Genomic DNA, 26347 nt, shown 5'->3' with positions numbered 1-26347 from the left:
TCTATGCTGTGGGAGCAGCATCAATAATTCATTGGAATTTTACTCGGCATGAATGAAAGTGTTTCATTGAACACACAACGAAGGCCTATTGAATGCGAATAATGTGCAGCAGTGAAGAGCATGCACATGGACTTTGTAAATTAGGACTTAAATTTTAATAGAAAAACAGAAATGAGGTAAATTTCAAAGTTAAATGTTGCACCACAATTAGGACACATGTCGAAAGGGAAAAGCACAGAATGCCTTATGTCCACATATCAAGGAGAACTGAGCTGTGTCAGAGTCACGAAAGGCTGCTTTGTGGAAGTGGTTTTACTGAGATCTGAAAGATGGCAGGGAAGTCATGAGGTAAAAGAGAGAGTGTCTTCCAGGAAGAAGAAATGGCATTGATAAAGAGCTTTAGGCATATGTGAGAATATAGAGTGAGAAGAACAGACATGCCAGGATTGAACATTCAAGGAATTTAACTTACTTGGCAAAACTTATGCTAACTGGACAATGAATACAAGGTGGAATATCATCACGTCTGTGAAAGAGATAAGAATCAAGTTTTGGAGAGCATAGCACATATTTCCATTTGCCGGGTAATTCCGTAAACATTCATCTAAACATAGGAAGCCTAGTTTCTATTGCTACTTTTGCATCAAGTTTTATAAGTTTAGATAAGTGACTTAATCATTCTTGGATTTACCTATATATCCTTAATATGGGAGGATTGTCTAGAGAATTTCCAAGATTTCTTCCTTTTCTGAATATCCAGTGAATCCCACTGGTTATTATCTGGAATAAAAAAAATCCTTTTACATACCAGAGTAATGGCTGAAATATCTACAATATTATATAAAATGCATTGAAATTCTTGTTTTTTTTCTTTTTTCAGTTTTTTAAAATATAATTTCCATATAAAATGGCAAGATATTTAAAGTATACTTGACAATTTAAATAGGTATACATGATGAATGGATTCCCTCATTAATTTAATTAACATACCTATTAATATCACCTCAGATATTTACCTTTCAAGATCTTTTTGGTGAGAACTTTTAAGTTTAACTCTCTTACATGTGTGCTAACTGACTTCAGTCATGTCCAACTCTTTTTTTTTTTTTTCAAATTGCCAACATCTTTTATTTATTTATTTATTTATTTTTAATTTTATGTTATTTTTAAACTTTACAAAATTGCATTAGTTTTGCCAAATATCAAAATGAATCCGCCACAGGTATACACATGTTCCCCATCCTGAACCCTCCTCCCTCCTCCCTCCCCATACCATCCCTCTGGGTCGTCCCAGTGCACTAGCCCCAAGCATCCAGTATCGTGCATCAAACCTGAACTGGCAACTCGTTTCATGCATGATATTTTACATGTTTCAATGCCATTCTCCCAAATCTTCCCACCCTTTCCCTCTCCCACAGAGTCCATAAGACTGTTCTATACATCAGTGTCTCTTTTGCTGTCTCGTACACAGGGTTATTGTTACCATCTTTCTAAATTCCATATATATGCGTTAGTATACTGTATTGATGTTTTTCTTTCTGGCTTACTTCACTCTGTATAATAGGCTCCAGTTTCATCCACCTCATTAGAACTGATTCAAATGTGTTCCTTTTAATGGCTGAGTAATACTCCATTGTGTATATGTACCACTGCTTTCTTATCCATTCATCTGCTGATGGACATCTAGGTTGCTTCCATGTCCTGGCTATTATAAACAGTGCTGTGATGAACATTGAGGTACACGTGTCTCTTTCCCTTCTGGTTTCCTCAGTGTGTATGCCCAGCAGTGGGATTGCTGGATCATAAGGCAGTTCTATTTCCAGTTTTTTAAGGAATCTCCACACTGTTCTCCATAGTGGCTGTACTAGTTTGCATTCCCACCAACAGTGTAAGAGGGGTCCCTTTTCTCCACATCCTCTCCAGCATTTATTACTTGTAGACTTTTGGATCGCAGCCATTCTGACTGGTGTGAAATGGTACTGCATAGTGGTTTTGATTTGCATTTCTCTGATAATGAGTGATGTTGAGCATCTTTTCATGTGTTTGTTAGCCATCTGTATGTCTTCTTTGGAGAAATGTCTATTTAGTTCTTTGGCCCATTTTTTGATTGGGTCATTTATTTTTCTGGAGTTGAGCTGTAGGAGTTGCTTGTATATTTTTGAGATTAGTTGTTTGTCAGTTGCTTCATTTGCTATTATTTTCTCCCATTCTGAAGGCTGTCTTTTCACCTTGCTAATAGTTTCCTTTGATGTGCAGAAGCTTTTAAGGTTAATTAGGTCCCATTTGTTTATTTTTGCTTTTATTTCCAATATTCTGGGAGGTGGGTCACAGAGGATCCTGCTGTGATGTATGTCAGAGAGTGTTTTGCCTATGTTCTCCTCTAGGAGTTTTATAGTTTCTGGTCTTTACGTTGAGATCTTTAATCCATTTTGAGTTTATTTTTGTGTATGGTGTTAGAAAGTGTTCTAGTTTCATTCTTTTACAAGTGGTTGACCAGATTTCCCAGCACCACTTGTTAAAGAGATTGTCTTTAATCCATTGTATATTCTTGCCTCCTTTGTCAAAGATAAGGTGTCCATATGTGCGTGGATTTATCTCTGGGCTTTCTATTTTTTTCCACTGATCTATATTTCTGTCTTTGTGCCAGTACCATACTGTCTTGATAACTGTGGCTTTGTAGTAGAGCCTGAAGTCAGATAGGTTGATTCATGTCCAACTCTTTGTGACCCCATGGACTATATAGCCTGCCAGGCTCCTCTGTCCATGGGGATTCTCCAGGAAAGAACACTAGAGTGGGTTGCCATGCCCTCCTCCAGGGGATCTTCCTGACCCAGGGATTCAACCCATGTCTCTTATGCATCCTGCACTGGCAGGAGGGGTCTTTACCAAGAACACCACCTGTGAAGCCCCACAAATGTCAATAACACATTACAAACCATAGTCACCATGTTGCACACCAGATACTCAGACCTTATGCGTCATCTTACAGCTTAAAGTTTGTGCCCTTTTACCAAATTCATTCTTAAATCATTGATTTCTCAGCACTTATTTTTACATGACCTGTGACATGTTCTTGTATTTATGATTTTCGAGTCAAGAAAAAAGATGTCTCCCTCCTGTTGTAAGCAGTTTAGCATTAGATCTTTGAGGGATCATCTTTATCTAGCAGCTCCATAGCCACCCCTATCATTGTCAGAAATCAAGATGATTTACACAGATAAGGTAAATAAAGAAAAGTGGCTTCCCTGGTGGTTCAGATGGTAGAGAATCTGCTGTAATGTAGGAGACCTGGGTTGCACCCCTGGGTCAGGGAAGACCCATGCAGAAGGGAATGGTTACCCACTCCAGTATTCTTGTCTGAAGAATCCTTTGGACAGAGAATCCTCATAGGCTAAAGTCCATGGGGATCACAAAAAGGCAGACATGCCTGAGAGACTAACACACAATGAACTTTAAGGGTTTGGAACCTGTATCAGAGCTAAGGATAGCTTAAAAGGAAAAGGAAAGCTGTTTGATATAGGTAAGATCATGGATGCATGAACACTTATAGGAAGAGAATGGATATTGCAGTCTCTAAAGGGTCTTGTACATAGCTGCAGCTAAAAGAGAGGGCCTCTGACCAGAACTCTGGGCTCAGTGGAGAAACTTGGCCACTTCCCAGCAAGAAAGGAGCCAGAAGAAATAATCAATCCACTAATCTCTTTCTCCACTTACTCACCAATCTCTTTTTTCTACCACTGGCCAAACTCAAGTAGAAGTCAGAGGCCAGAAGAACTGGAGGTATAAAGTATGGTCTTCTCAGCCTCCAAAGGTTCATAATATAATAGAAAATGATCAACAGGGTTCCCAAGGGGCATATAAAGAATATCAAACACACCCACCATTTCTATGTAGTAGCTATGTTTTCTTTATCTTATGAATCTAGTTGCAGTTATTTTTGCTAGGCATTTAGGATGACTGGTATGATTAACTTTAATGGGAGAAGTCAGTTTCTGATTTGACCTACTCGAGTATTTGTCACTCTATTTCTGGTATGATAATATTATTACTGGGACCCTAACTGACTGTATCCTTGTTTCACTTAAACCCTTTGAAGAGATAGGTAATGGGACCAGACTTAGGAAGGGACCAGAAACTATCAAGAGATGGTTTTATACATTGTTGAATTCATTTGGTTGATTCGTATGTGTGAGAGTGAAAACTTTTAATTCCAAATTTGTGAGAGACATTAGTCTGAAATTTCCTTTTGTACTGCCTTTGTCTGATTTTGGTATAGAGCAATACTATGCTATGCTAAGTCACTTCAGTAGTGTCCGACTCTGTGCAACCCCATAGACAGCAGCCCCTCAGGCTCCCCCATCCCTGGGATTCTCCAGGCAAGAACACTGGAGTGGGTTGCCATTTCCTTCTCCAATGCATGAAAGTGAAAAGTGAAAGTGAAGTCGCTCAGTCGTGTCCGACTCTTAGCGACCCCATGGACTGCGGCCCACCAGGCTCCTCCGTCCATGGGACTTTCCAGGCAAGAGTGCTGGAGTGGGGTGCCATTGCCTTCTCCGAGAGCAATACTGGCCCCATCTAATTAGTTGGGAATGGTTTCCTACTCTTTCATTTTCTTGAAGAGATTATGTCAAATTGATCTTAATTTTTTAAATATTTGTTGGAATTCTCTGGTCAATCTATCTTGGATTGATGATTTCTTTTTCAAAAGTTTTATGTCACAGTTTCAATCTCATTATTCATATGATGTATCTATTTTTGCTCCTGTATTTTGTGATTATGTTGTTTGATATATACATATTTAGGATTATTATGTATTCCTGCTGAATTGACTCTTTTTTCCTTATGTAATGTCCTTGTATTCCTTTGCCCTTAGATAATCTTTGCTCTAAAGTCTACTTTATCAAATATTAACAAAAGTTTTTATCCTTTTAATTTCCAAATATCCATGCCATTATTAAATTTCTCGGGCTTTCCTGGTAGCTCAGACAGTAATGAATCCACTTGCCTTGTGAAGACCTGGATTCAATCCCTAGATTGGGAAGATCTCTTGGAGGAGGATATGTGAATCCATATTCTTGCCTGGAGAATTTCATGGACAGAGGAACCTGGTGGGCTATAGTCCATAGGGTCCTAAAGAGTCAGGCACAGCCTGTCAACTAAAGCACCACCTGGTGTTCCTTCACATTTATTCCTTGGAAGAAGAGCCCTATTCAGGCTGCCTTCTGACGATAGGTTGGAGGTCAGGAATGCTGGGCCTGGCTTGTCTTCTCTTAGGTGCTGCTGTGTTGCTCTTCCATTATTCAGGCCCTAATCTAGTTCACCTTCTTCTTGCCAAATATACAAGGTCTCCTTTAGTGGTCTCTCCTTACCAGAACAAACAGAGGAGTGGGCACAAAAATATCAAGGTCATCTTGTCTGAACCAGAAGCCCAAAATGTGTTTTATAACCTAGAGAAGAGATTTCATGAAGGGAAGGTGAGCAGAAAATTGGAAAGGAGTCCACAGAAGGCTGGAGATGAAAGTTATGAGTCCCTTTCTTTAGAAGTTATCAGAAGTGGAAAAAGCATTTTTTCTAGATTATATGTATATTCAGCTCTGAGTGAGTACAGTTTCTGGTTCAGCAAATGGTAAGTCTTATGTATTTTTCCATTAATTTTCTTTACAATGCATTTATAGATGTAATAATATCGATACAACATTTTGTTTATTTTTCTAGGCCATTTCTGTTCCTTTCGGTTCAGTCACTCAGTCATGTCCGACTCTTTGCAACCTCATGAATTGCACCACACTAGGCCTCCCTGTCCATCATCAAATCTTGGAGTCCACCAAAACCCATGTCCGTTGAGTCAGTGATGTCATCCAACCATCTCATCCTCTGTTGTCCCCTTCTCCTCCTGCCCTCAATTTCCCCCAGCATCACAGTCTTTTCAAATGAGTCAGGTCTTCGCATCAGGTGGCCAAAGTATTGGAGTTCAGCTTTAGCATCATTCCTTCCAAAGAAATCCCAGGGCTGATCTCCTTCAGAATGGACTGGTTAGATCTCCTTGCAGTCCAAGGGACTCTCAAGAGTCTGCTCCAACAGCAGAGTTCAAAAGCATCAATTCTTCGGTGCTCAGTTTTCTTTATAGTCCAACTCTCACATCCATACATGACCACTGGAAAAACCATAGCTTTGACTAGACAGACCTTCTAGACAAAGTAATGTTTCTGCTTTTTAATATGCAGTCTACGTTGGTCATAACTTTCCTTTCAAGCAGTTAGTGTCTTTTAATTTTTGGCTCAATCAACATCTGCAGTGATTTTGGAGCCCAGAAAAATAAAGTCAGCCACTGTTTCCACTGTTTCCCCATCTATTTGCCATGAAGTGATGGGACCAGATGCCGTGATTTTAGTTTTCTGAATGTTGAGCTTTAAGCCAAATTTTTCACTAGGCCATTTTTTTCAAGGCCATTACTCTCCTTTTATTATGATTTGAGATTTAAACCCTGAAAAAAAGAAATCTATTGTAGAGTTTAGATTATTTACCAGTAGATGAATTGATGGAATAATAAAAGAACTTAAGATGATTACTTAATTGAGCTCAAAATTTATATATGCATCTGAAGAGAGTTATTCACATATAATTTTATTCTTGGGCCCTTGTGGTTTTCTGAGAACTTTGACTGAAGCTATACATAAAAGAAATTACATTATTATTATAGTTAAACAACTGATATAATTATGTGTGAACATTCAGAATCCATTAGTCCAGTGGCCATAGAAATGAGTGTCCTCATCCCCTGGGGAAGAAAATGTAACCATTTCCATTTCTATTTATTTTTATCTCACTGTCATTTAGTTTATATTTTGTGTATATTTTTAAATGTCATAATATATTAGAATAGCAATGCATATATAATATTTTTACATAATATAATTAGGTCACTGACAGTGTGTTGAAAAATGCAAAATAATTTGGAGATTAGTTCTTCAGGAAACAGAAAATTATCAAAATTTGCTGCATAAAATGTTGCTTAATTTGGGGAAGTTTACCAAAAAATTTTTTATGAAACCAGTTCAACTGAAGAGAGGCAGAATGTTCAGAACATCCATGTTTGCATGAGTTTGCATAGAGCCTCAGAGACAGAAACATTTTTGAAGTTGGGTAGAAGACCTAGAGACCTGCCTGGACAGGGGAAAACTTGAATCTTGAATGCAAGAGAGCATGTTTGCTCCCCTCAGTGTGGTCTAAGTTGTATTTCTTTATATCACATCCCTTGCTTCACATTCATTCCCAAAACCCCATCCTCTGCTTTACTATTTCTTTTCCCAGGGTACAGATCACCTGTTAACATATCATATAATGTACTTGGATTCATGTTTATTGCAGATTATCTGTCTTCCCCCAGCTGGAATATCAGTTCCATGAGGATAAGTGTCTGCTTGCTTTATTTATTGATGTAAACTAAGCACCTATAAGAGTTTTGAGTCAAGGAGGAATTAAGTCAATGATCACTTGGTTAAATGACAAATAGCTGAATACTGGGCAGGCCTATAGGTTTCAAAATTTTGTGGTTTTGATTAGCTATTGTAAATAAGCTGTTCTGCAGCTAATGTTACAAGGTTAAGTCACATTTCTGTTTCATCAGCATAAACATAACCTACCTTGAAGATAAAGTTTTAGACTCAACATGATAGCTAAAATGCATATTTGAAAAAAATATATACTAGTTGATTTGTTTTCTTCATCCAAAATAGAATTATATTCCTTTTCAAAACTTTTCCTTACATAGCTGTGTGTACATATATGTTTATATATATAAATAAAATTTTATCTAGTTAAATCTATGGTTTTTCTAGTAGTCATGTATGGATGTGAAAGCTGGACCATAAGGAAACTGAGCACCGAGGAATTGATGCTTTTGAACTGCAGTGTTGGAAAATACTATTGAGAGTCCCCTGGACTGCAAGGAGATCAAACTGGTCAATACTAAAGGAAATCAGCCCTGAATATTCATTGAAAGGACTGATACTGAAGCTGAAGCTCCAAAAATTTTTCTACCTGATGCAAAGAACTGACTCATTGGAAAAGACCCTGATGCTGGGAAAGACAGATGGCAGGAGGAGAAGAAGATAACAGAGGATGAGATGGTTGGATGGCATCATCAACTCGATGGACATGAGTTTGAGCAAGCTCCAGGAGATGGTGGAGGACAGGGGAGCATGATGTCCATGGGGTCTCAAAGAGTTGTATATGACTGAGTGACTGAACTTAACTGAAGATATGCATATGTGTTATGTATATACCATAATGAATATATGATCATTATACATAGGTCACATTGACAAATATGCTATTTCAGTTTCAGATATCATTATAAAAAGATAATATTGACATATAATGTTATTTTGGTTTCAGGTGTACAACATAAGAATTTGATATATATTGCAAAATGATCACCACAATAAGTCTGGTGAACATCCATCACTAGAAATAGTTACAATTTTCTTCTTGTGATGAGAACTTTTATAATCTCTTAGCAGTGTTCAAATAGGCAATAAGTATATTCCCTTTTTGACTTAGTGCAGTTAAATGAGATAAGTGGCTCTGAGTCTTAGAATCAAAGAATCATGTTGAAACAGTTGAGATGAATCAAACTTCTCAGTGCCAACTCATATAGAACTTTCTTGAAAAATCCATCTGATTAGGCCCACCTGGCTCCCATCACACATGCTATGATGTGCAGGCATAGATCGGTGTTTAAGGCTTATTGTAACTTTTCCACTTGTCCATGCATTTCTTTCTCGACATCTTTCAGTGCTTCATCCATCTCCTGTCTTCACTATTCAAACAGGTTATAATTATGGCAAAACATGTCTAAGTAGCTAGACTCGAAATTGCTGCCCACTGGGCATTTTGGAAAGAGGCTGGGAAGGAGTCCTTCCAGTTTTAGAGTTTTACGTTCAGGGGATTAGAAAGCTTTTCAGTTTGAAGAGTCCATCAGTACAAATATATCTCAGGAGTGAACACTGTTTAATTATTTATTTGATTAGTGATTAGCTGACCATCTGCTGAGAGTAAGGCAATGAAGGGTTAGTAAACAAGGGAGGATCCAGGCAAAAGGAATGATAAACTCTTGGAGAAAGTGGACACATGATTAAGGAGACCATTACCTCTAGTTTGTTTGGGTTTTAGGTTTTGTTTAGGCTGGCTCTGTAAAGGTATGGGTTGTTTCCATTTGATTTCTATTCATCCTCTATGCTTTACAATGTATGTCTTTTTTAAGTGTTGAAAGTGACTAGAGACTTACTGCTTCTTATCACTGGGTAGTCATGCTTTGGTTCTGGTATTCCATAGGGTCTAGCAGAGGCTCCATAGAATATTTATTTCTATCATTTGCTGAAGAACCTTAATTTTTTGATTTCTGGTACTAAGTTGATGAAATACAGGAAAATAGAGCTCAGATGCTTTTGGATAAAACCTTAATTTATTTCCTCCCTTCACTCTGACTTTTCAGTCATTTATTTACCCAACTAGCCCCATATTGCTGGATGCCTTTTTTGGCTCTTCTGTCTGCCTTATTCCTTGCATGTGGTCAAGGTCTATTTCATCTCCTGTATCTCTCACATCCTTTGTGTCTTTTCACATGGCAGAGCCCTCTTTGATTTTTAGTGTCGTAATATTCCCAGCTCTTTCTGGTCTCTTTCTCTTTCTCTACCAGCCCCAGCAGCCACAACTCCTCTATCCACATTAAAGTTTCTCTTTTCTAATTCTGAACATTTTGCTCTCTTGGACTTAATGTTCTTGGTTTCCTGTTGCTTTGTAGAATAAAGACAAACTCTCCAAATTGGCATATATGATTCTCCCCAATGCATAAAAATGCATACAAGTATTTCTCCATTCTAACCCTACAATAATATTTACAGTATATCATGGGAGCATAATCATGAGAGATACAACATGTATGGTAAAAAATGAACATTTCTTGTGTTTTTGTCAGACTTGATTATTCACTGATACCTTTTAAGGCTATATGTATTAATATATCAGTTGCCTTGATCTAGGATGTCAGAGATCCTTACTTCATAAGATGATCCTAAATGAATTGACAGATATACTGTTTTCCTATTTTTCCACATCAATATCCCATCAACCTTTCAAAACTCCATCATAAAGCAATCCCATTTATGTCACTCCTGTGACACATTCAGATGGTTCCTAGCTGTACTTCAATCTACTGTAGCCCCGTGGTGGCTTCACATCTTATTCTTCTTCATGCTACCATGCCATATAGCAGTTTGTGTGTTTATCACCCTCTCCTTCTCCACAAATGGAGGGTCTGCTTCTGGAAAATAGAGACTTTTTTAAACCTCAGTTTAAGTCCTCACTGTATCCATGACATGTGACTTACTAATCTATAAGGTCAGTGAACTTCAAAGGTTTTTCATTTGTTTGTTTCCATTCGGTAACCACTGCTACTATTCTTGATATACCAGGGTCATTTCTTCACATGTAATCTTACATGGAAATCTGTAAAAGAGGGGAAAATCAACGCTTTCTGGATGGCAAGGGAGTGATTGTTAAATCCTGTCCAAATATACCCCCTTTGGCTATCCCTGACTGACTCTATAGAATATCTATGGTTCTGTTCAATATTGTCTGAAATCTACAATATTCACTTTATATGTCACAGTAGTGCTCTCAATGGCACCACTTCTGTTCTTGATGTAAAGTCCGAAATTCATACTTGAAATAAATTTTATAAGAGACAAATACATAAAGATGTGTGTGGTCTATTGGGGAGTGTATGCTATGCTAAATCACTTCAGTTGTGTGACACAATAAGGGAACAAAAGTAAAACAAAAATTAGGTGGTTAAAGCTGACATTGGAGAAAAAGAAGAGAACCACAAATAAATGTAAAAATGTGCACTGAATAAAGTTCTGGGTGGTAGGAAAGAATGGCCACTTGGGTCTTTTAGAACAGTAGCCATACGGGGACACTTTGTATTAAGGCTGCTGTTGCTGCTAGGTCGCTTCAGTCGTGTCCGACTCTGTGCGACCCCATAGACAGCAGCCCACCAGGTTCCCCCGTCCCTGGGATTCTCCGGGTAAGAACACTGGAGTGGGTTGCCATTTCCTTCTCCAATGCATGAAAGTGAAAAGTGAAAGTGAAGTCGCTCAGTCGTGCCCGACTCTTAGCAACCCCATGGACAGGCTCCTCCATCCATGGGATTTTCTAAGCAAGAGTACTGGAGTGGGGTGCCATTGCCTTCTCCAATTGGGAAGTGTATGTTTCCCCAATTGCATTGTCCCCCTTATTGCCAAATTTTCACTCTAATAAACACCATCCTCTCTGCTGGAAATATCTAGACATTGAAGGAAAGAAAATTAAGCAAGTAACACAATACAATTAGATGTTTTTGGCAGTAAATGACTTAGAAAGTGCTTACAGGGTTTTTTCATGGTCTTTTATCTTTTGGAAGAAGAAAGTGAAAATACAAGAAAACTGACACTTTACATGCATGAAGGAGCCAAAGGAGAGATTGATAGATTGCTTTGGGTCAGAGTATTCTGTCATGTTCTGAAAGGTTTGGGTCATCCCGGGTAGAGGCAGGGGCAGGGCTCAGACAAGAATAACCCTATGTATGATGGAAGATGTTGGTTTTGAGGACAGTGTTCCTGGTTTTGCTGGACACTGTTCCTGTTTCGCTCAACACCTTTGCTGGAAAGGTATCTTTGCCTAAAAGAAGATAATTGGGCTGGATTCTGTCCTAAAGAGTTGCCAGTCTTTGTTCATCTCTAGAACTATGGCTTATAGTAACAACAAAAGAATACTCCTAATATAAAGGACAATTTCAGAAAAAAGAGGAGAAAAGAGAAAATGAAATAAAAGGGAATATGAGATATTTGCTCTTAGGATATTTTAAAAAGCATATATATTTGGGTGCTTGAAAATAAAGTATTCTAACATCTTTTCATCCTTCACTACCCAAGTCCTAGACACACTTTCCCTTTGCTTCTTTTCCTTCCTTCTGTCTTTCTCTTCCTTCTCTGTTATTCATCTCCCTTTCCCTTCTACCTTCTGATTTCCCATTTTCGGTTTTCCAGGAATTACTGCTAAACACCTAAAGATGCTGCAAAACCAGCCCAACAACATCACTGACTTCTTAGGAGAGCCAGTCAAGAGATTGGCCCTCATCCCAGGTTGTTTGGAGGCTGTTGAACAAGCTGAGCATCCCTAATCCAGTCACATTGCTCCAGTCTCAGTAGAAACTCAGTCTATTTGGAGGATTTTATAATTCAGGGACCTACTAAGGCATGTTTGTAATCCAAATAATTACTGAGAATGATAGTTACACTAAAAGGAAGAGAGAATGGTATCTCACTTCTCAGATAAATGTGTTTTTGAATCCAGCGTTCTGATCTACTGAGTGTCTATGTGACCAGTTGGACAATTGTCCAGAATCCACAGTGGTGGACAGATGCACACCAGTATTTCTGCCATTCAGTTGTTTGGAGTGTTTATCATACATGGGGTTCCTGTGGGTCAGCTAGTAGGCAGCTGACTGTGGGCTGCTTAATTTTCTCCAGATGGTGCTTGCAGAGTGAGGGAAAGAGGGAATCTTTGGTGACTACTGCAGGTGGGGAGCTGTTGTTCCAGAACATTTCTCCTGATTAAAAAGGAAACTATGACATTGAGGATCCCCAAATTGTGAATGTCCTGGAAAATCACAAGGATACCCCACAAGGGAAATGCTTGTCAGTCAGGGGGAATTTCAGATCAGTCCGTCTGGACCAAGAGGAGGCTACAACAGCATCATGTAAGTCAGTGATGTCAGAGTTTCCCATCTCGTTACCATCTACCTTGTTCCATCATGGCCCAAGGAATGAAGATCCAGAGAGGGAGAGAGAAGGAACCTTGCAGAAATGGACACATCTGCACTTCCTGGTAGGTTCCCTGGGCCTCAGCAGGGGAGAGGGAGACATTGAATAGGCTGAGTATGAGATGAAGCTGATACTTGACTGACCTGGACTTGTGAAACCCAGAGTGATAGAATGTATGGAATGGCTGCAAGGTGATGCAGGAAATGAGGATGCAGTGGAGTGTGGGTGACGACAGCCACTGGAGGAGGATGAGCCAGTTCACCTTTGTATCTGCTACGGTCTCAGCCTTGCATCCCCCAGAAATTTCATATGATGAAATCCTGATCCCCATTATTTTGGTAGCCCTGGGTGGGACTTTTTGAGGTGATGGAGTTATAAGGATGGACCCTCTTCAATGAGATGAGTGCTTTTACATATAAAAAATGCACAGAACTCCCGAGCCTTGCCCCCGTGTGAGGATACAGTAAGAAGTGTGTGACCAGAAAGGACCCTGCATGACCACGCTGTGGAAATCCATTTCCATTGTTTTTAAGCCTCTGCTTTTTGTTATAGCAACCCAGAAGGACTAAGACAGCATCCTAACAATCTTAACACAGTTCAGTAAACATCATGCTATTTACACAAAAGTGCAAAGCACTTATCTTGTCTGGTGTAACACTGTGATAGTTGGCTGACAGTTTGTGGCTCCTTTCATAAAGAATCCTGAGAATTCAGTCTTCTTGGTAGCATGACCAGAACCACGAACAATTGTCTAATGCTTTGGGGGTTTTTTTGTTTTTTTTTTTTTGTTTGTTTGTTTTAATTTTATTTTTAACCCTGAAACACTGTATTAGTTTTGCCAAACATCGAAACGAATCCGCCACAGGTATACATGTGCTCCCCATCCTGAACCCTCCTCCCTCTTCCCTCCTCCCTCCCCACACCATCCCTCTGGGTCATCCCAGTGCACCAGCCCCAAGCATCCAGTATCGTGCATTGAACCTGGACTGGCAACTCGTTTCATACATGATATTACACATGTTTCAATGCCATTCTCCCAAATCTTCCCACCCTCTTCCTCTCCAACAGAGTCCATAAGACTTTGATTCTAATAACTTGACCCAGAATAATTGGCTGTGATTCTTACATAATCTCTTAATGGTCTTCTTTGTAATGCCAGCTTCTGCTATTTGTGACTAATTTTAATAGGAGCTTCATTCTCTCAATTGTCGGGGTCGATTTTCTTTTGATTTTCTATTAATTGAAGATAAGAAATGTTAAGGAATTGCCCTCTTAGATTTTGACATCTCTACAGAGTCTGTGTTTATTTTTTTAAGAGGAGACCCATTTCACAGAGCATGCATAAAAAGCTATAAATTTCCAAGAAGCTTGCTGTGGGATATATCATCATGACCACCTCAGAGCTGGATGGGATGGATATGGATTTAGCACGTGTTGGTGATTCGGCACGCCAAGATCTTGGTGTACATGTCAAGTTTACGTGAATCCCTATACAGGCACATGAACAGCTTGTAAAATGCAGAATGACGCACATCTTCATCGTTGGACACCAGGGATGCGAGTCCTGACCAGTAAATGCGAGCCTTGAATATTGTCCGTGTTACTGGATAAATAACCTGAATACCCAAAAAATAATGAGTTCTTATGTGTTTTATTAGTATTTGCATATCTTTTTCCTTATAATTATCAAATTAAGATTTGGAGAAGACATATGAATATAAAACACTCTAGATATGGATTTTGAAGCCAGCCTATGAGAAAACTATTAGGAATCTAAAATGTAGAAACATAACTCAAGATTAGTTTTAACTTTCTCTTTTCTTCCTTCCTACTCTCATCTTTTGATTTGAGGAGAACAGAAAAAGAAGACAAGTGGAATTTCAATAGCATATGTCCTGGGTTACTTTGAAGAAAATGCTGATCTTGGAAATTCTGTTCTCTAGTTCTCTTACTCTTGAAAATATTTCAGCCACCTGTGCCAAGGAAGAGGCAAGCTTTTGGTGGAATTGTGTGCATGCAGGGTAGGCTGCACATGTCAAAAACTGCAGTGAAATTCTGATTCCTTTACAGTAGAATCTATCACCATGAATGACTAGGCTCCTGCTTTATGTAGTAGCAGTCTAGAATATACAAGTCATGAACCTTTTTCTTACAAAAGGATATATTTCAAAACACCATGCGCATTACAGAGGTGACCTCTTTCATTCATGAACAAAGCAAGAAAGCCCTCTGCAGGATGCTCACCTGGCTGAATTGCCTCTCTATGAATGCTTGAAGTTCTTCTATTTTTCTCATGTTCTCTTTGGCACTTGATAGGATAGTATCTGAGACTTCTTTCATACTCTTCAGGTACTTGACTAGAAGATACAGAGGTCTATGCCAGGAGTACAGTAACATGAGTATCCACTTACTAAGGTCTTCATTCTAAGCAACCAGAAGAAACGATCTGATTAAAATAAACATAATTCAGTGGTATTGGTAACATGTGATCTATGCTCAGAGCAGCTGACCTAAAAAACTCTTGGTTATTCCTATGTGCATGCAGAGATTTTTGAAGGTAGTAAAAGTTGCAAAAGTATAAAATGTAAGCTATTAGTTCACACTATGCTAAATTATTAAAAATCTAGGTTATTTTAGGAACTAATTCTTCTAATGCATTCTAATTTATGAAGAATTTTCTTTTTTCCTCTGAAATTCTACCACCACTCAGTGAGTTCTTTTGTGTTTGTATATTTCCGTGAGAGAATCTTAGCATTTACACAAGTCAGTATGTGCTGCAGGGCCTGACCCAGGAAAGAGGGATTTCACCTGTGCCCACATCATTGTCACCCAGTGATTCATTCGTATTAATGAATCAGATGAGTCCTTTGTATTGATTTTTGATCGATAATTTGTTTCATGATATTAAAACAAAGAGACAAGGAAGAAGACATGACATTCCTAAACAGACTTCTCTCCTCAGCTGATCCCACACCAGCCCCCTGCTGATATCAGAAGAGTCTGTTTTGTTGACAAGTGTCCGGGCAGAAAATGGCACAGCGTTGTCTTTAGTAACAGCATCAGTGGGATTCACAATGGAGGGTTTCCCCCCCTAGTTCACTACTACTAGCAGAATTGTGCATGAAAATCCCAGGGGCTGAAAATCTCTAGTTAATATGCTTGATTTCTTTACAGCCATGAACTGTTTTACTGGTAAAGAACAGACAACTGAATAGGATTAAATATAGTAATGCACATAAAGTGCTGAGTAAAATGTATGGCCATGTAGTAACTCTCAATAATCTTTGAATTTAAGCTTATTGAACAATCCCTCCTCTTCTTTTTGACCTTTTTCCTTTACTTGATCATCCTCATTACTAATGAGCTTAACAGAGGAAAAGAATGCTGGTATCATTAAGAAAATTGTAAAGAGAGAAGATAGTATTTTAAGGGGGGATGCATGTGAAAATATTTTAAATAATGTTAGGACAAAAGATAATGCAGGAAATCAGAAAGGAGAGATTATAACGGTGAAAATTTGGAGCTGCCATAAATGATTGAGGCTTGATATGTAAACTGTGTTGTCCTCAGAACAGAGGCAATTGTGGCCATGAACAGCAAAGCAATGTTTTATAGGCCATTGTGGGGGAGACTTACAAATTAAAAATAAAACGTGACAGAAGAGTCATTGAGAATGACGAATGAAGGAGGTGTCAGAGAAGTAAAAGCAGAATCAGGAGAGCCTTGAAAGGCAGACGCGGTGGCTCGGGTGGTACAGTATAGGACTCCCAGGCAGCAGTCGCTAGTAACAGGGAGTACTCAAAACTGGGGTGTGTTTCTTACATATTCATGAATTTTGCAATCTTATATTTTACACATGGAAGTTCCCATTCATTTCCTGTTTTTGTACGGTATAATAGCTGCAATCCTGTGTCTAATGCATTGGTTGAACTAAAGTTGTCTTCATGGACAATTTATGGATCTGTTATTTATGTTGCTACTATAGATCTTTAGTCATCCCTTGATTTCTCTCATGCTTCATCAACTGCATAATATAATTTCTCTTCAGTTGCTTACAGTTCCTCCACCTTTTTCTGCATGTACAGTTACCATTCCCTCTAATATTATGAAGCCTGGTAAACTATATACTGTCTCATTTGATCTGGTGAAAAACCCAGGTGAAAGACTCACGTTCATCCTTAGGGCTTCTTCTCTTTGTTGGGGAGTATGGAGGGAATTGGTATGGCAGCTTTTCGTGGCATTGATAGTGTACGGTTGGTTCTGGGCATATTTTTCATCCTGAAAGTGATCAGGCAATTAGTTAGGGCTGTTGGGCATTCGGTAGATGAACCCATTACCAGAACATTAACATGTTTAACAGCCTTGTATTTTTTTTTTTTTATGGGGGGGATCACAAAATTTGAAAGTCATTCTTTTCATACTTTTTCTATACATTGTCTCTATAAAAATGATTTTACATCTAACTTTTCTAAGTTCAACCTTTTCCCTTCTATTGCCTTCTCCAATTTTATTATCTTTTTTTTTTTTTTTTTTAGTATTTGAACCAAATATAGCACTTTTGTACCAATACTTGGTGCTTCCCAGGTGATGGTAGTGGTAAAGAACATTCCTGCCAATGCAGGAGATATAAGAAGACTCAAGTTTGATCCCTAGGTGAGGAGCATCCCTTGCAAGAGGGTACAGCAGCCTACTCCAGTTTCCTTGCCTGGCAAATCCTATGAACAGAGGAGCCTGTTGGATTACAGTCAGTAGGGTTGCAAAGAGTTGGACACAACTGATATGACTTAGAATGCATGCATGCACCTATATTTAACCATTTAATCTCTTGTTTACTGTGGGTTAGAGCCAATATATTCCCTTGCAAGGAGTTATAAGTTATGACTCGGACTTATCTCTCAATCCACCCACCAAAAAGCTTAGTGTTCATCCCAGGTGCAGAATACAATGTTGTTTATGGTGACAAAATGGTACTGTGGAAAAACATGGCATAAAGTTATAGGAAATACTAAGCAATGGACTGAGAATAATAAGAGTAGAAAAATCTAGCTAACACATTGATAGAGAAAAACTAATCTTTAGAAAAGTTATGAACATTTCAAGAGATTACTTGGAAGAGTTATAAAAAAAATGGACAGTCAAAAATGGAGGATGAAAAAAACTAGTGAGTAAAAAGAACTACATGAATTTAATAGAAACCTTTAACACCGCCTTTTATTAGCTCTCTGCTCAACTGTGTGCTCCTTGATTGACCTAAAAGAATTAACATACAACTTTCAAATACTTTCTTCAGAAAGAGAATAATTGTTTCCAATTGTAAATTCCCTTTCTATTGCAGCTCTAAAGCTATTCACTGCAAATCTTAAAATAATAATTTGTAGCCTTAATAAAACTACCATTATTTGATTTTGTGACCGGGATTCAGCTTTGTTTAACATGTTCCATCCACCCAGTTCACTGTAGAGCAGTTCTCATTTATTGGCTATTTACTCTGAGCCTGGAGAAGAAAGCCCAGAGAGACACTGAAGGACTAGAAAATCAACATGCTTCCTTTTACCCAGTCCCACCTAAAAGTGCTTTGTGTCAGGTAATATTGTGGGCTGAATGAATGTTCTTCAAGTTCATGTGTTAGAGACCTAACTGCCAAAGTACTGTGTTTTGAAAAGGGTTCCAACTTTTTGGGATCCCATGGACTGTAGCCCACCAGACTCTTCTGTCCATGGGATTTCTCAGGCAAGATTACTAGAGTGGCTTGCCGTTCCCTTCTCCAGGGAATCTTCCAGACTCAGGGATAGAACCCAGGTCTCTTACATTGAGGGCAGATTCTTTACCATCTGAGCGACCAGGGAAGCCCATTAAGGTTAACTGAGCTCTTAGGGTGGAACACTGATCCAATAGATTTAGTGTCTTCATGAAGCAAAACACCAGAGAATTACCTCTGTGTCTTTTCCTCTCTCTCTCTTCCCCACCCCCCACCCTGTGTGAGGACGAACGGAGAATCCAGCATGGGAGGAAAGAGTTCTTACCAGAACCTCACCTTGCTGGCCCCCTGATCTGGGACTTCTAGCCCCCAGAACTGTAAGCAAATAAAATTCTGTTGTTTATTCCACTGAGTCTATGGTATTATTTTATGGCATTCTTGGCTGACAAATACAAAAATCATTTATTTTAAAAATTTACAAAAGAAAATGAATGAAAGGAAATTGAAAAAGTTATTGCATTTCTAAGGAATCTTAGGGATTTCACAAAACTGATCCTTTTTTCGATTTCCACATCTTATGAGCTGATGGCTTCTTTGACTTAGAGACTCTGTTATTTGAAGTTTGGCTGATGCAGCCTTCTTGTTGTAAGGACAGTATAGCCCAACACTTATGGGAAGGTTCCATCTGGGAGCCTGGAGGGCTACAGACCATGGAGTCGCAAGAGTCGGACATGACTTAGCAACTAAACCACCACCACCAGAGTACTTACAAACTCATGGAACATTATGGTGGTATGGTTAACGATATCATGTGACAGCCTGGAGGCATTGAGAAACAGGTGTGTAAGAGATTCCAGGGGGATGTCAAACACGTCAGGACAGCAGGACGGGCATGAGTTGCCTTGGCACAGCAGCAGATTTGACATGACCAGCAGCAGGAGCAGACAGGACCCTGTTTAAATAAAAACATGAACCATTCTGAGATGATCTAGTCACCTGAGGTTATCAAATCCATCCGGTGGAGGGAAGGCTTCTCTTTCCCTGTTGCTCTGAGCAGGAGTTGGTGCTATAGTAGCCGGGATGGGGAAGAAGGATTGCATTCTGTGTCAATTTAAATGGATGATAATATTTGCACAGATAGAGAGTTGGAGAAGTAGGTTACTCCCTGTAATTTTGTATTGCTCCCAGAAGTACTTCTGTGCTCTGCAAACATTTGGAACTTAATTCTGAGCCAGAGTGTTTAGGCCATTTTTTTAAGACAGTTTAGTGTTGGGACTCTGCAGACTCTGGCAACAAGACCCTCTAGGAGTTTGTAATTTTTCACTCTACATTGACTAATGCTTACATATTAGACACTGAAATGACAAGAAAAGTCCAGTTGATCTGTGTGGTTTACCATCACGCTGGGGTAAGAGTAAACACATGACTGACTGATCGCTACTTTTGAGTACAAAGAGAATACCAAGAGAAAAAGGATACTGTACCTTGGATCTGCTCACTCACCTTAGTAACCCCATGCATGTCTTTGATAATTTCCCGAAAGCTTTAAAACATCTTAAAATTTGTGTTTCACAGGAACCCTGTGAGATAGCCTTAATCTTCACTATGATCATCAAGTTCTGTTAATGAAGATGTGATGACTTGGAGAGGGCAAGTAATTTCCCCCAGGTCCCATTATTAGCAGATGCAGGTGACTGGGCACCAATACACTCCTCTGTTCACTTCCTGATGTCACATCACATATGCCTGTGGCCCTCGGTCTGCATGTGTGTAACCAGGACCTCATCAGGAGCTATGATGACTCTGCTTAAAGAGAAAAATATTTTGTCTTTGACTGCAAAACAGCAGTGACCTTAGAACACTGGTTTTTTCCACTTGTTCTGCTCTGTCTATAAAACATGCACTGTTACAGTCTTTGACAATTATCAGTGTGGGGGCCTGGTTCTCCTGGCTAGCTTTTCTTCCAGGCACTTTGACAGCTCTTCTACTTTTATGCATCTTTAATCCTCTCGTTACATTTGTTTCTTCGAGAAAGTAGTAAATAAATCTCCAAATGGTAATACAAGAATATTACCTGGTCAGCACCCAAGACAACATCATCGACTCTGCGAACAAGGCCTGCCCTTTCCTGACTTTGACTTTTTAGGGACAAAATTTATCTGTCTGATCGGGGGTACATCCTGACAACCCAAGGGGCTTAGTTTTTGAACCATCTCCAAGCATCTCCTCTTTGATAATAGAACTAGACTTCATGCTTCCATGATGTATGTAATATTTCACAAATTATTCCTGGCCCTACCTTTGGCTAACAGAAGCATAAAATCATAGACTCTTGCAAGTGTGATTTTAATATTACTTTTCCTGTGCATCCTTTGTATGCAAACAGAATTTAAGACTGAAATGAGCAAGAATTGAGGTTGGACAAGAGAACTGATAAAATAGAGATTTTATCCTCCTGAATGAGATCTGAACATGATTCTTTTTCCAATTTACCAGAAGAGTGCTAATTTAATTAAGGATAACATATCTGCATTTATTAGGTTTTCTCTGCTCTTAGTTAGTTTAAAGGGGCATGGTATCTGAGAATAAAATGGTTAGTTAAAATTAGGTGATGAAAATAAAAGAAGAGGTTCTCAAAGGAAGACATATAAGTTGGAGAAATTTGGGACTATATCTTTCATCAACTAAAGACCTTATTGTGACAGGCTAGGAGAATAATAGCTTGTATAACATAGATGTATTTGTGTGCATATATTTATGTGCATGTATACATGTGTTATGCATAAAAATATGTTTATTTCATTCATGGAACTTTGAACCTTAAAAAATTCGATTTTATAAGAGCTGGTAAATATAACAGAATACCCACATTCCTAATGTAATTGATCATTTATTGGTAGATGACTATATGTGTTTTTTTCTATTAAAATGTTATTCATGTGTTTGCTTTGGTAGCACATATATTAAAAAATTGGGATAATACTGAGAAGATTAGCATGGCCCCTACCCAAGGATGACACACAAATTTGTGAAGCCTTCCATATTTTTCTGTAACAACTTTGAGGGATGGGATGGGAAAGACGGCAGGAAGGAGGTTCAAGAGCGAGGAGACATAGGTATACCTATGGCTGATTCATGTTGATGTTTGCTGGAAAGCAGTACAGTATTGTAAAGCAATTACCCTTCAATTAAACATCAATAAACTTAATTATTAAAACTGTTATTGGCGATCATATAACAGGTTCATATATCCATTGTATGACTAAAGACTATCTGACTGGAAACTGATGGTGTCAATTATCATTGGTTAGTGATTCATTAACTTTATAATTGAATGAGAAAAATAAACTAACAAACACTATTGTCTTGATTCAGTGCCATAGCAAGCTATAATCCTTGTCTGCCTTCGCTTTTACGTGGTATAGTGCCCAAACTTTGAAACTGAGGCTGTTTCCAGAAGCACACAGTCGTGAGTCCTGCCCAGGGTTTTTGTTCCTGATGCTGGAGGCTTCTGTTCACTGGTCAATTGAGGCTGAAATCTTCTCTGCTGAGCATTCTCTGGGCCTATCACGTGCACAAGTCTTTATATTTTGGTTTTCTAATTTGATTCTCTTATTCTTTTAATCAGACTACCAAGTCCCTTTACGACTTATTTTCAGACCCTTTTGTGCTTTGATCTTTCTGATACTCATTAGTGTATTTGCTTCCATGTCTATCTCTCTGAGTAGTTTTCAGCATCTACATAAAACCTACCCTATTCTCTTACTGTCTGGATTTTGGCGTTTAGCATCAGCATATTTTTATGAACTTCATTTTCCTTCTGGTGCAGTTTCTGGTACACAGCTTAAGCTGGTTGGCTCCCATCTGGCTTGTTCCTGTTGTCTCCAAAAAATTAGAGAACTCTGCTTTCTTTCTAGGCAGTACTGCCACTTGTTTTGCTACCATTGCTAATTTTCCATGATTTCACTTCCTGCCACATAAGCTTTGTCTTAATCTACTGTAACTTGAGTGCCATGTGCCTCTATGTTGGTATTACTATTTTAAATCAATATCAACCTAGTATAGCAGAGAATTAAAGGGAAGAAAATTACAGTAGTATTAGTAATAATACATTCCCCCAAATTATAATACAGTAATGCTCCCAGTTTTAAATGACTTTCTATGCATGTATTACTGAGGTCCCCTACTCATTTTTCCATACTAGGTGTTTCAATTTTGAAATAGAATGTAGAAAACAATGGAGTGGAAAATTCTGAAAATCACCTTGGATTTTAGATGCCTCAAGATTAAGTATATAATTATTAGTTTTTATAATTAGTAGGGTATTCTTAGCACATACAGCTCAGTGTCAGGTGATTGCTAGTGAGTGAAGGATGTATACTGTGAACTGCAATCACCAAACAGGTGGTTGGAGATAAAGAATGCAATGCCAGGAAGAAACAGGCTTTTGTTCTGGAAGGAAAACCTTACAGTGTCTGTCATCTACAGTCTACTCTTCAGATTTTTCAAAACATTTACTCTTCCTTTGCTCATTTAATAATTTGGAGTGTTTTGATTTCTTTTCCTACTGAGTTGCATGAGTCTCTTATATATACTTGGATACGAAGCCCTTACCAAATATGTGATTTGCAATTTTTTTTTTATTCCATAGGTTGTCATTTCATTTTACTGATGGCTTCTTTTACTATGCAGAAGGTTTTGAGTTTGATGTGGTCTCACTAGTTTATTTTTGCAGTTCTTGCCCTTGCTTTTGATGACTGAGTTGTTTGAGCTGCTTGTATTTTGGAAAGCAATCCTTTATCAATTGCTTTATTTGCTATTATCTTCTTCCATTCTTACCAAAACACACAGACTGGCTGAGTGGATACAAAACCAAGACCCATATATATTCTGTCTACAAGAAATCCACTTCAATCCTAGAAACACATACAGACTGAAAGTGAGTGGATGGAAAAAGATATTCCATGCTAATGGAGAAAAAAAGAAAGCCAGATTGGGAATTCTCATATCAGAAAAAATAGACCTTAAAATCAAAACTATTATAAAAGATTAAGAAGGACACTACCAAATGATCAAGGGATCCGTCCAAGAAAAAGACATAACAATTTTAACTATTTATGTACCCTACATAAGAGCACCTCAATACATAAGGTAAACACTAACTGACATTAAAGGGGAAATTGACAGTAACACAATAATAGTAGGCATGTTAACACCACACCTATACCAATGGACAGATCAACAAAATAGAAAAGTAATAAGGAAACATAAGCCTAAAAGTCAATGTTAGAGCAAACAGACCTAATTGATATCTTCAGCACATTCCATCCAAATGCAGAAGAATACAATTTCTTCTCAAGTGCACATGGAACATTTTTCAAATCTTGGGTCACAAATCAAACCTCAGTAAATTTAAGGAAATTGAAATTATTTCAAGCATTTTATCTGACCTCAACACTATGAGACTCAATATCGATCATAGGAAAAAAACGACAACTGTAAAGAACACAAACACATGGAGATTAAACAAAAAATTTCTAAATAATGAAAAGGTTACTGAAGAAATAAGGGAAATCAGAACATTCCTAGAAACAAAGAACAATGAAAACATGATGATCAAAAACCTATAGGATGCAACAAAAGCAATTCTAAGATGGAAGTTTATAGTAATAGAAATCCTACCTCAAGAAACACATAAATAGATAACCTAACTTTGCAGATCTTTAACTCTTTTTAAATTTCTCTTATCAATGTCTTAAAGATTTTCTATAAAATTTTTCAACACCTTGCTTAAGGTTATTTCTAAGTGTCTTATCTTTTTTTTGATGCAATAGTAAATGGGATTGTTTTCTTTATTCCACTTTCTGATAGCTTGTTGTTGATATATAGGTAGGCAACTGAGTTTTTTATATTGGAATATAGTAAACATAATGTATGCTCCATCTTTAAAGAATAGACATTTTCCCATAAATAAGACATACAGATGATTTAGAGGTATATGACAAGCTGCTCAGCATAAGTAATAATCAAACGAAATGAGGATCAAAAGCACAAGAGATATCACCTCATACCCCTTTGAAAGTCTAGTACCAAAAATGTAAGAAATGACAGATGTTATTGAGGATGTGGAGAAAAAGGAATGCTTATGCAATGTTGGTACGGACGTATACCGGTACAACTCCCACAGAAACATACTGTGAAGTTTCCTCAAGAAATTTAAAAGAGAACAGTTATGTGATCTGTTATCCCACTTCTGGATATATAATCAAAGGAAATGAAATCATTGTCTCAAAGAGAGATCTGTATTCCCATGTTCATTGCAGCATTATTCGCAGTAGCCTTGTTATAGAAACAACAATCTTTCAACAGGTGAATGGATTAAAACTATCTGATGTGACATATATAGGTAAATATTATTTAGCCATTAGAAAAAAAAAGAAATCCTTCCATTTGTGGCAACATGGATGAAACTGGACAGCATTACGCTAAGTGAACTAAGTTAGAGAAAGACAAATACCATATGATCTCAATTATAAGCAGTTAAAAAAAAAAAAAGATAGAACTCGGAGTAGAAAAATGTTTGCCAAAGACTGGAGTGTAGGACAAATAGGGAGAGATTTTTAAAGGTTACATATTTTCATGTATAAAAAATTAATAAGGTCTGAGGATCTAAGTTTGAGCTTCATGATCTAATCATGAGATCTAATCATGAGACTGAACAAGCTCTGGGAGTTGGTTATGGACAGGGAAGCCTGTGTTGCCACAGTCCCTGGGGTCACAAAGAGTGGGACACCACTGAATGACTGACTGAACTGAAGAGAGTGGAACTTACCTGTGTTCTCCTCAAAAAGCAAAAGTTAAACGTGTGTGGAGATGGCAATGTTACTTAATAGAAAGGGAAACTAGTTTCTAATACATGTACAAATGGGGGTGGACAAGATGACGGAGGGGTAGCTGGAAGTGGGTACACCTCTTTCCACTGATGCATCAGGAACGTCCAAAGACGCAGCAGTTCTCACAGAAGACCAGGTGAATACTGGCAGGACTCCCTGACTACTGAGAAGGAATATCTGGATCCATACAGAACTCAGTAGGACAAAGGAAAGAAGGGACAAGGAGGAAGGGGAAAGAAGGAGCAGAGCAAGTGGAACCAGCCTGCACCTGGGGGAGAGGGAGCTGAAGCACAGGAGAGAGATCCCCGCATCCATGGAAGTCCACTGGGACGGGGGAGTCATTTGAAGCTGTTGGGGAGTGAACTCACTAATCTGTGACAGTCTGAACGGAATGAGAACCACATAGACGAGCCATGTTGCAGCCCTTCATACCTCGGACAGGGTTGTAAGTCCACTGGTGTCCACAGAGGCTGGGAGCTGGAGCCATGGGGATTGCAGAATGATCCCAGGGTGAGGACTCCTGTTGACCGTGGGGAGTCAGCCAGATGGGATGGGATGGGATCAAAGAAATGTGCTGCATGGAATGCTTCTTAAGGAAAGCCATGAGGCCATAAAAGTAGGCTTCCACTGCCTGTGGAGTAGAGCTATCTCTTTCTCCATGCTGGTACCTGCAGGTTGAGCAATAGATAAAGACTTCAATGAGGGTGGTCCTTGAGTGCCTGATGTACTAAGCAATGGAGAACTTTGAATGTCTATATACCCGACTCTACCCTATTCTTTGTCTAAATTTTGGGTTTTAGCATTGTAATATTTTTATGAACTTAAATTTCTTCTGGTAGAGTTTCTGGTTTCCAAATTAAGCTAATTCCTCACAGCTGACTCATTCTTGC

The 26347-nt window shown here is 38.5% G+C and overlaps 1 protein-coding gene and 1 non-coding gene across 2 annotated transcripts; one reads left to right on the top strand and one right to left on the bottom strand.

The window, feature by feature from the left end:
- Positions 1 to 14290: 14290 nt before the first annotated feature.
- Positions 14291 to 25944, bottom strand: LOC129647437 (placental prolactin-related protein 3). The gene is made up of 5 exons (XM_055574528.1): positions 25890 to 25944; positions 19335 to 19516; positions 17037 to 17144; positions 15111 to 15290; positions 14291 to 14482 (listed from the first exon to the last, which is right to left on the bottom strand). Exons 1-5 carry the CDS (start codon positions 25942 to 25944, stop codon positions 14291 to 14293), a joined length of 717 nt encoding a protein of 238 aa, XP_055430503.1.
- Positions 21502 to 21612, top strand: LOC129648010 (U6 spliceosomal RNA). The gene has a single exon (XR_008712617.1). It is a non-coding gene; the product is annotated as a U6 spliceosomal RNA (small nuclear RNA).
- Positions 25945 to 26347: the final 403 nt, after the last annotated feature.

Source organism: Bubalus kerabau, chromosome 3, assembly GCF_029407905.1.
Source record: "Bubalus kerabau isolate K-KA32 ecotype Philippines breed swamp buffalo chromosome 3, PCC_UOA_SB_1v2, whole genome shotgun sequence".
Taxonomy (NCBI): domain Eukaryota; kingdom Metazoa; phylum Chordata; class Mammalia; order Artiodactyla; family Bovidae; genus Bubalus; species Bubalus kerabau.
The sequence above is the reverse complement of the archived record's forward strand: the minus strand, read 5'-3'. Positions and strand labels throughout refer to the sequence as shown.

Bases quoted from the DNA above. Each gene is read 5' to 3' on its own strand.
- LOC129647437 (XM_055574528.1), bottom strand. From the start codon at position 25,944: ATGGCTCCAGCTCCCAGCCTCTGTGGACACCAGTGGACTTACAACCCT. The intron at 15,291-17,036 runs GTGAGTCTTTCA...CTGGTTGCTTAG, and splicing joins AAGAAGCCCTAAGGATGAAC to AATGAAGACCTTAGTAAGTG. The intron at 14,483-15,110 runs GTGAGCATCCTG...TTGGGTATTCAG, and splicing joins TAGAGAGGCAATTCAGCCAG to GTTATTTATCCAGTAACACG.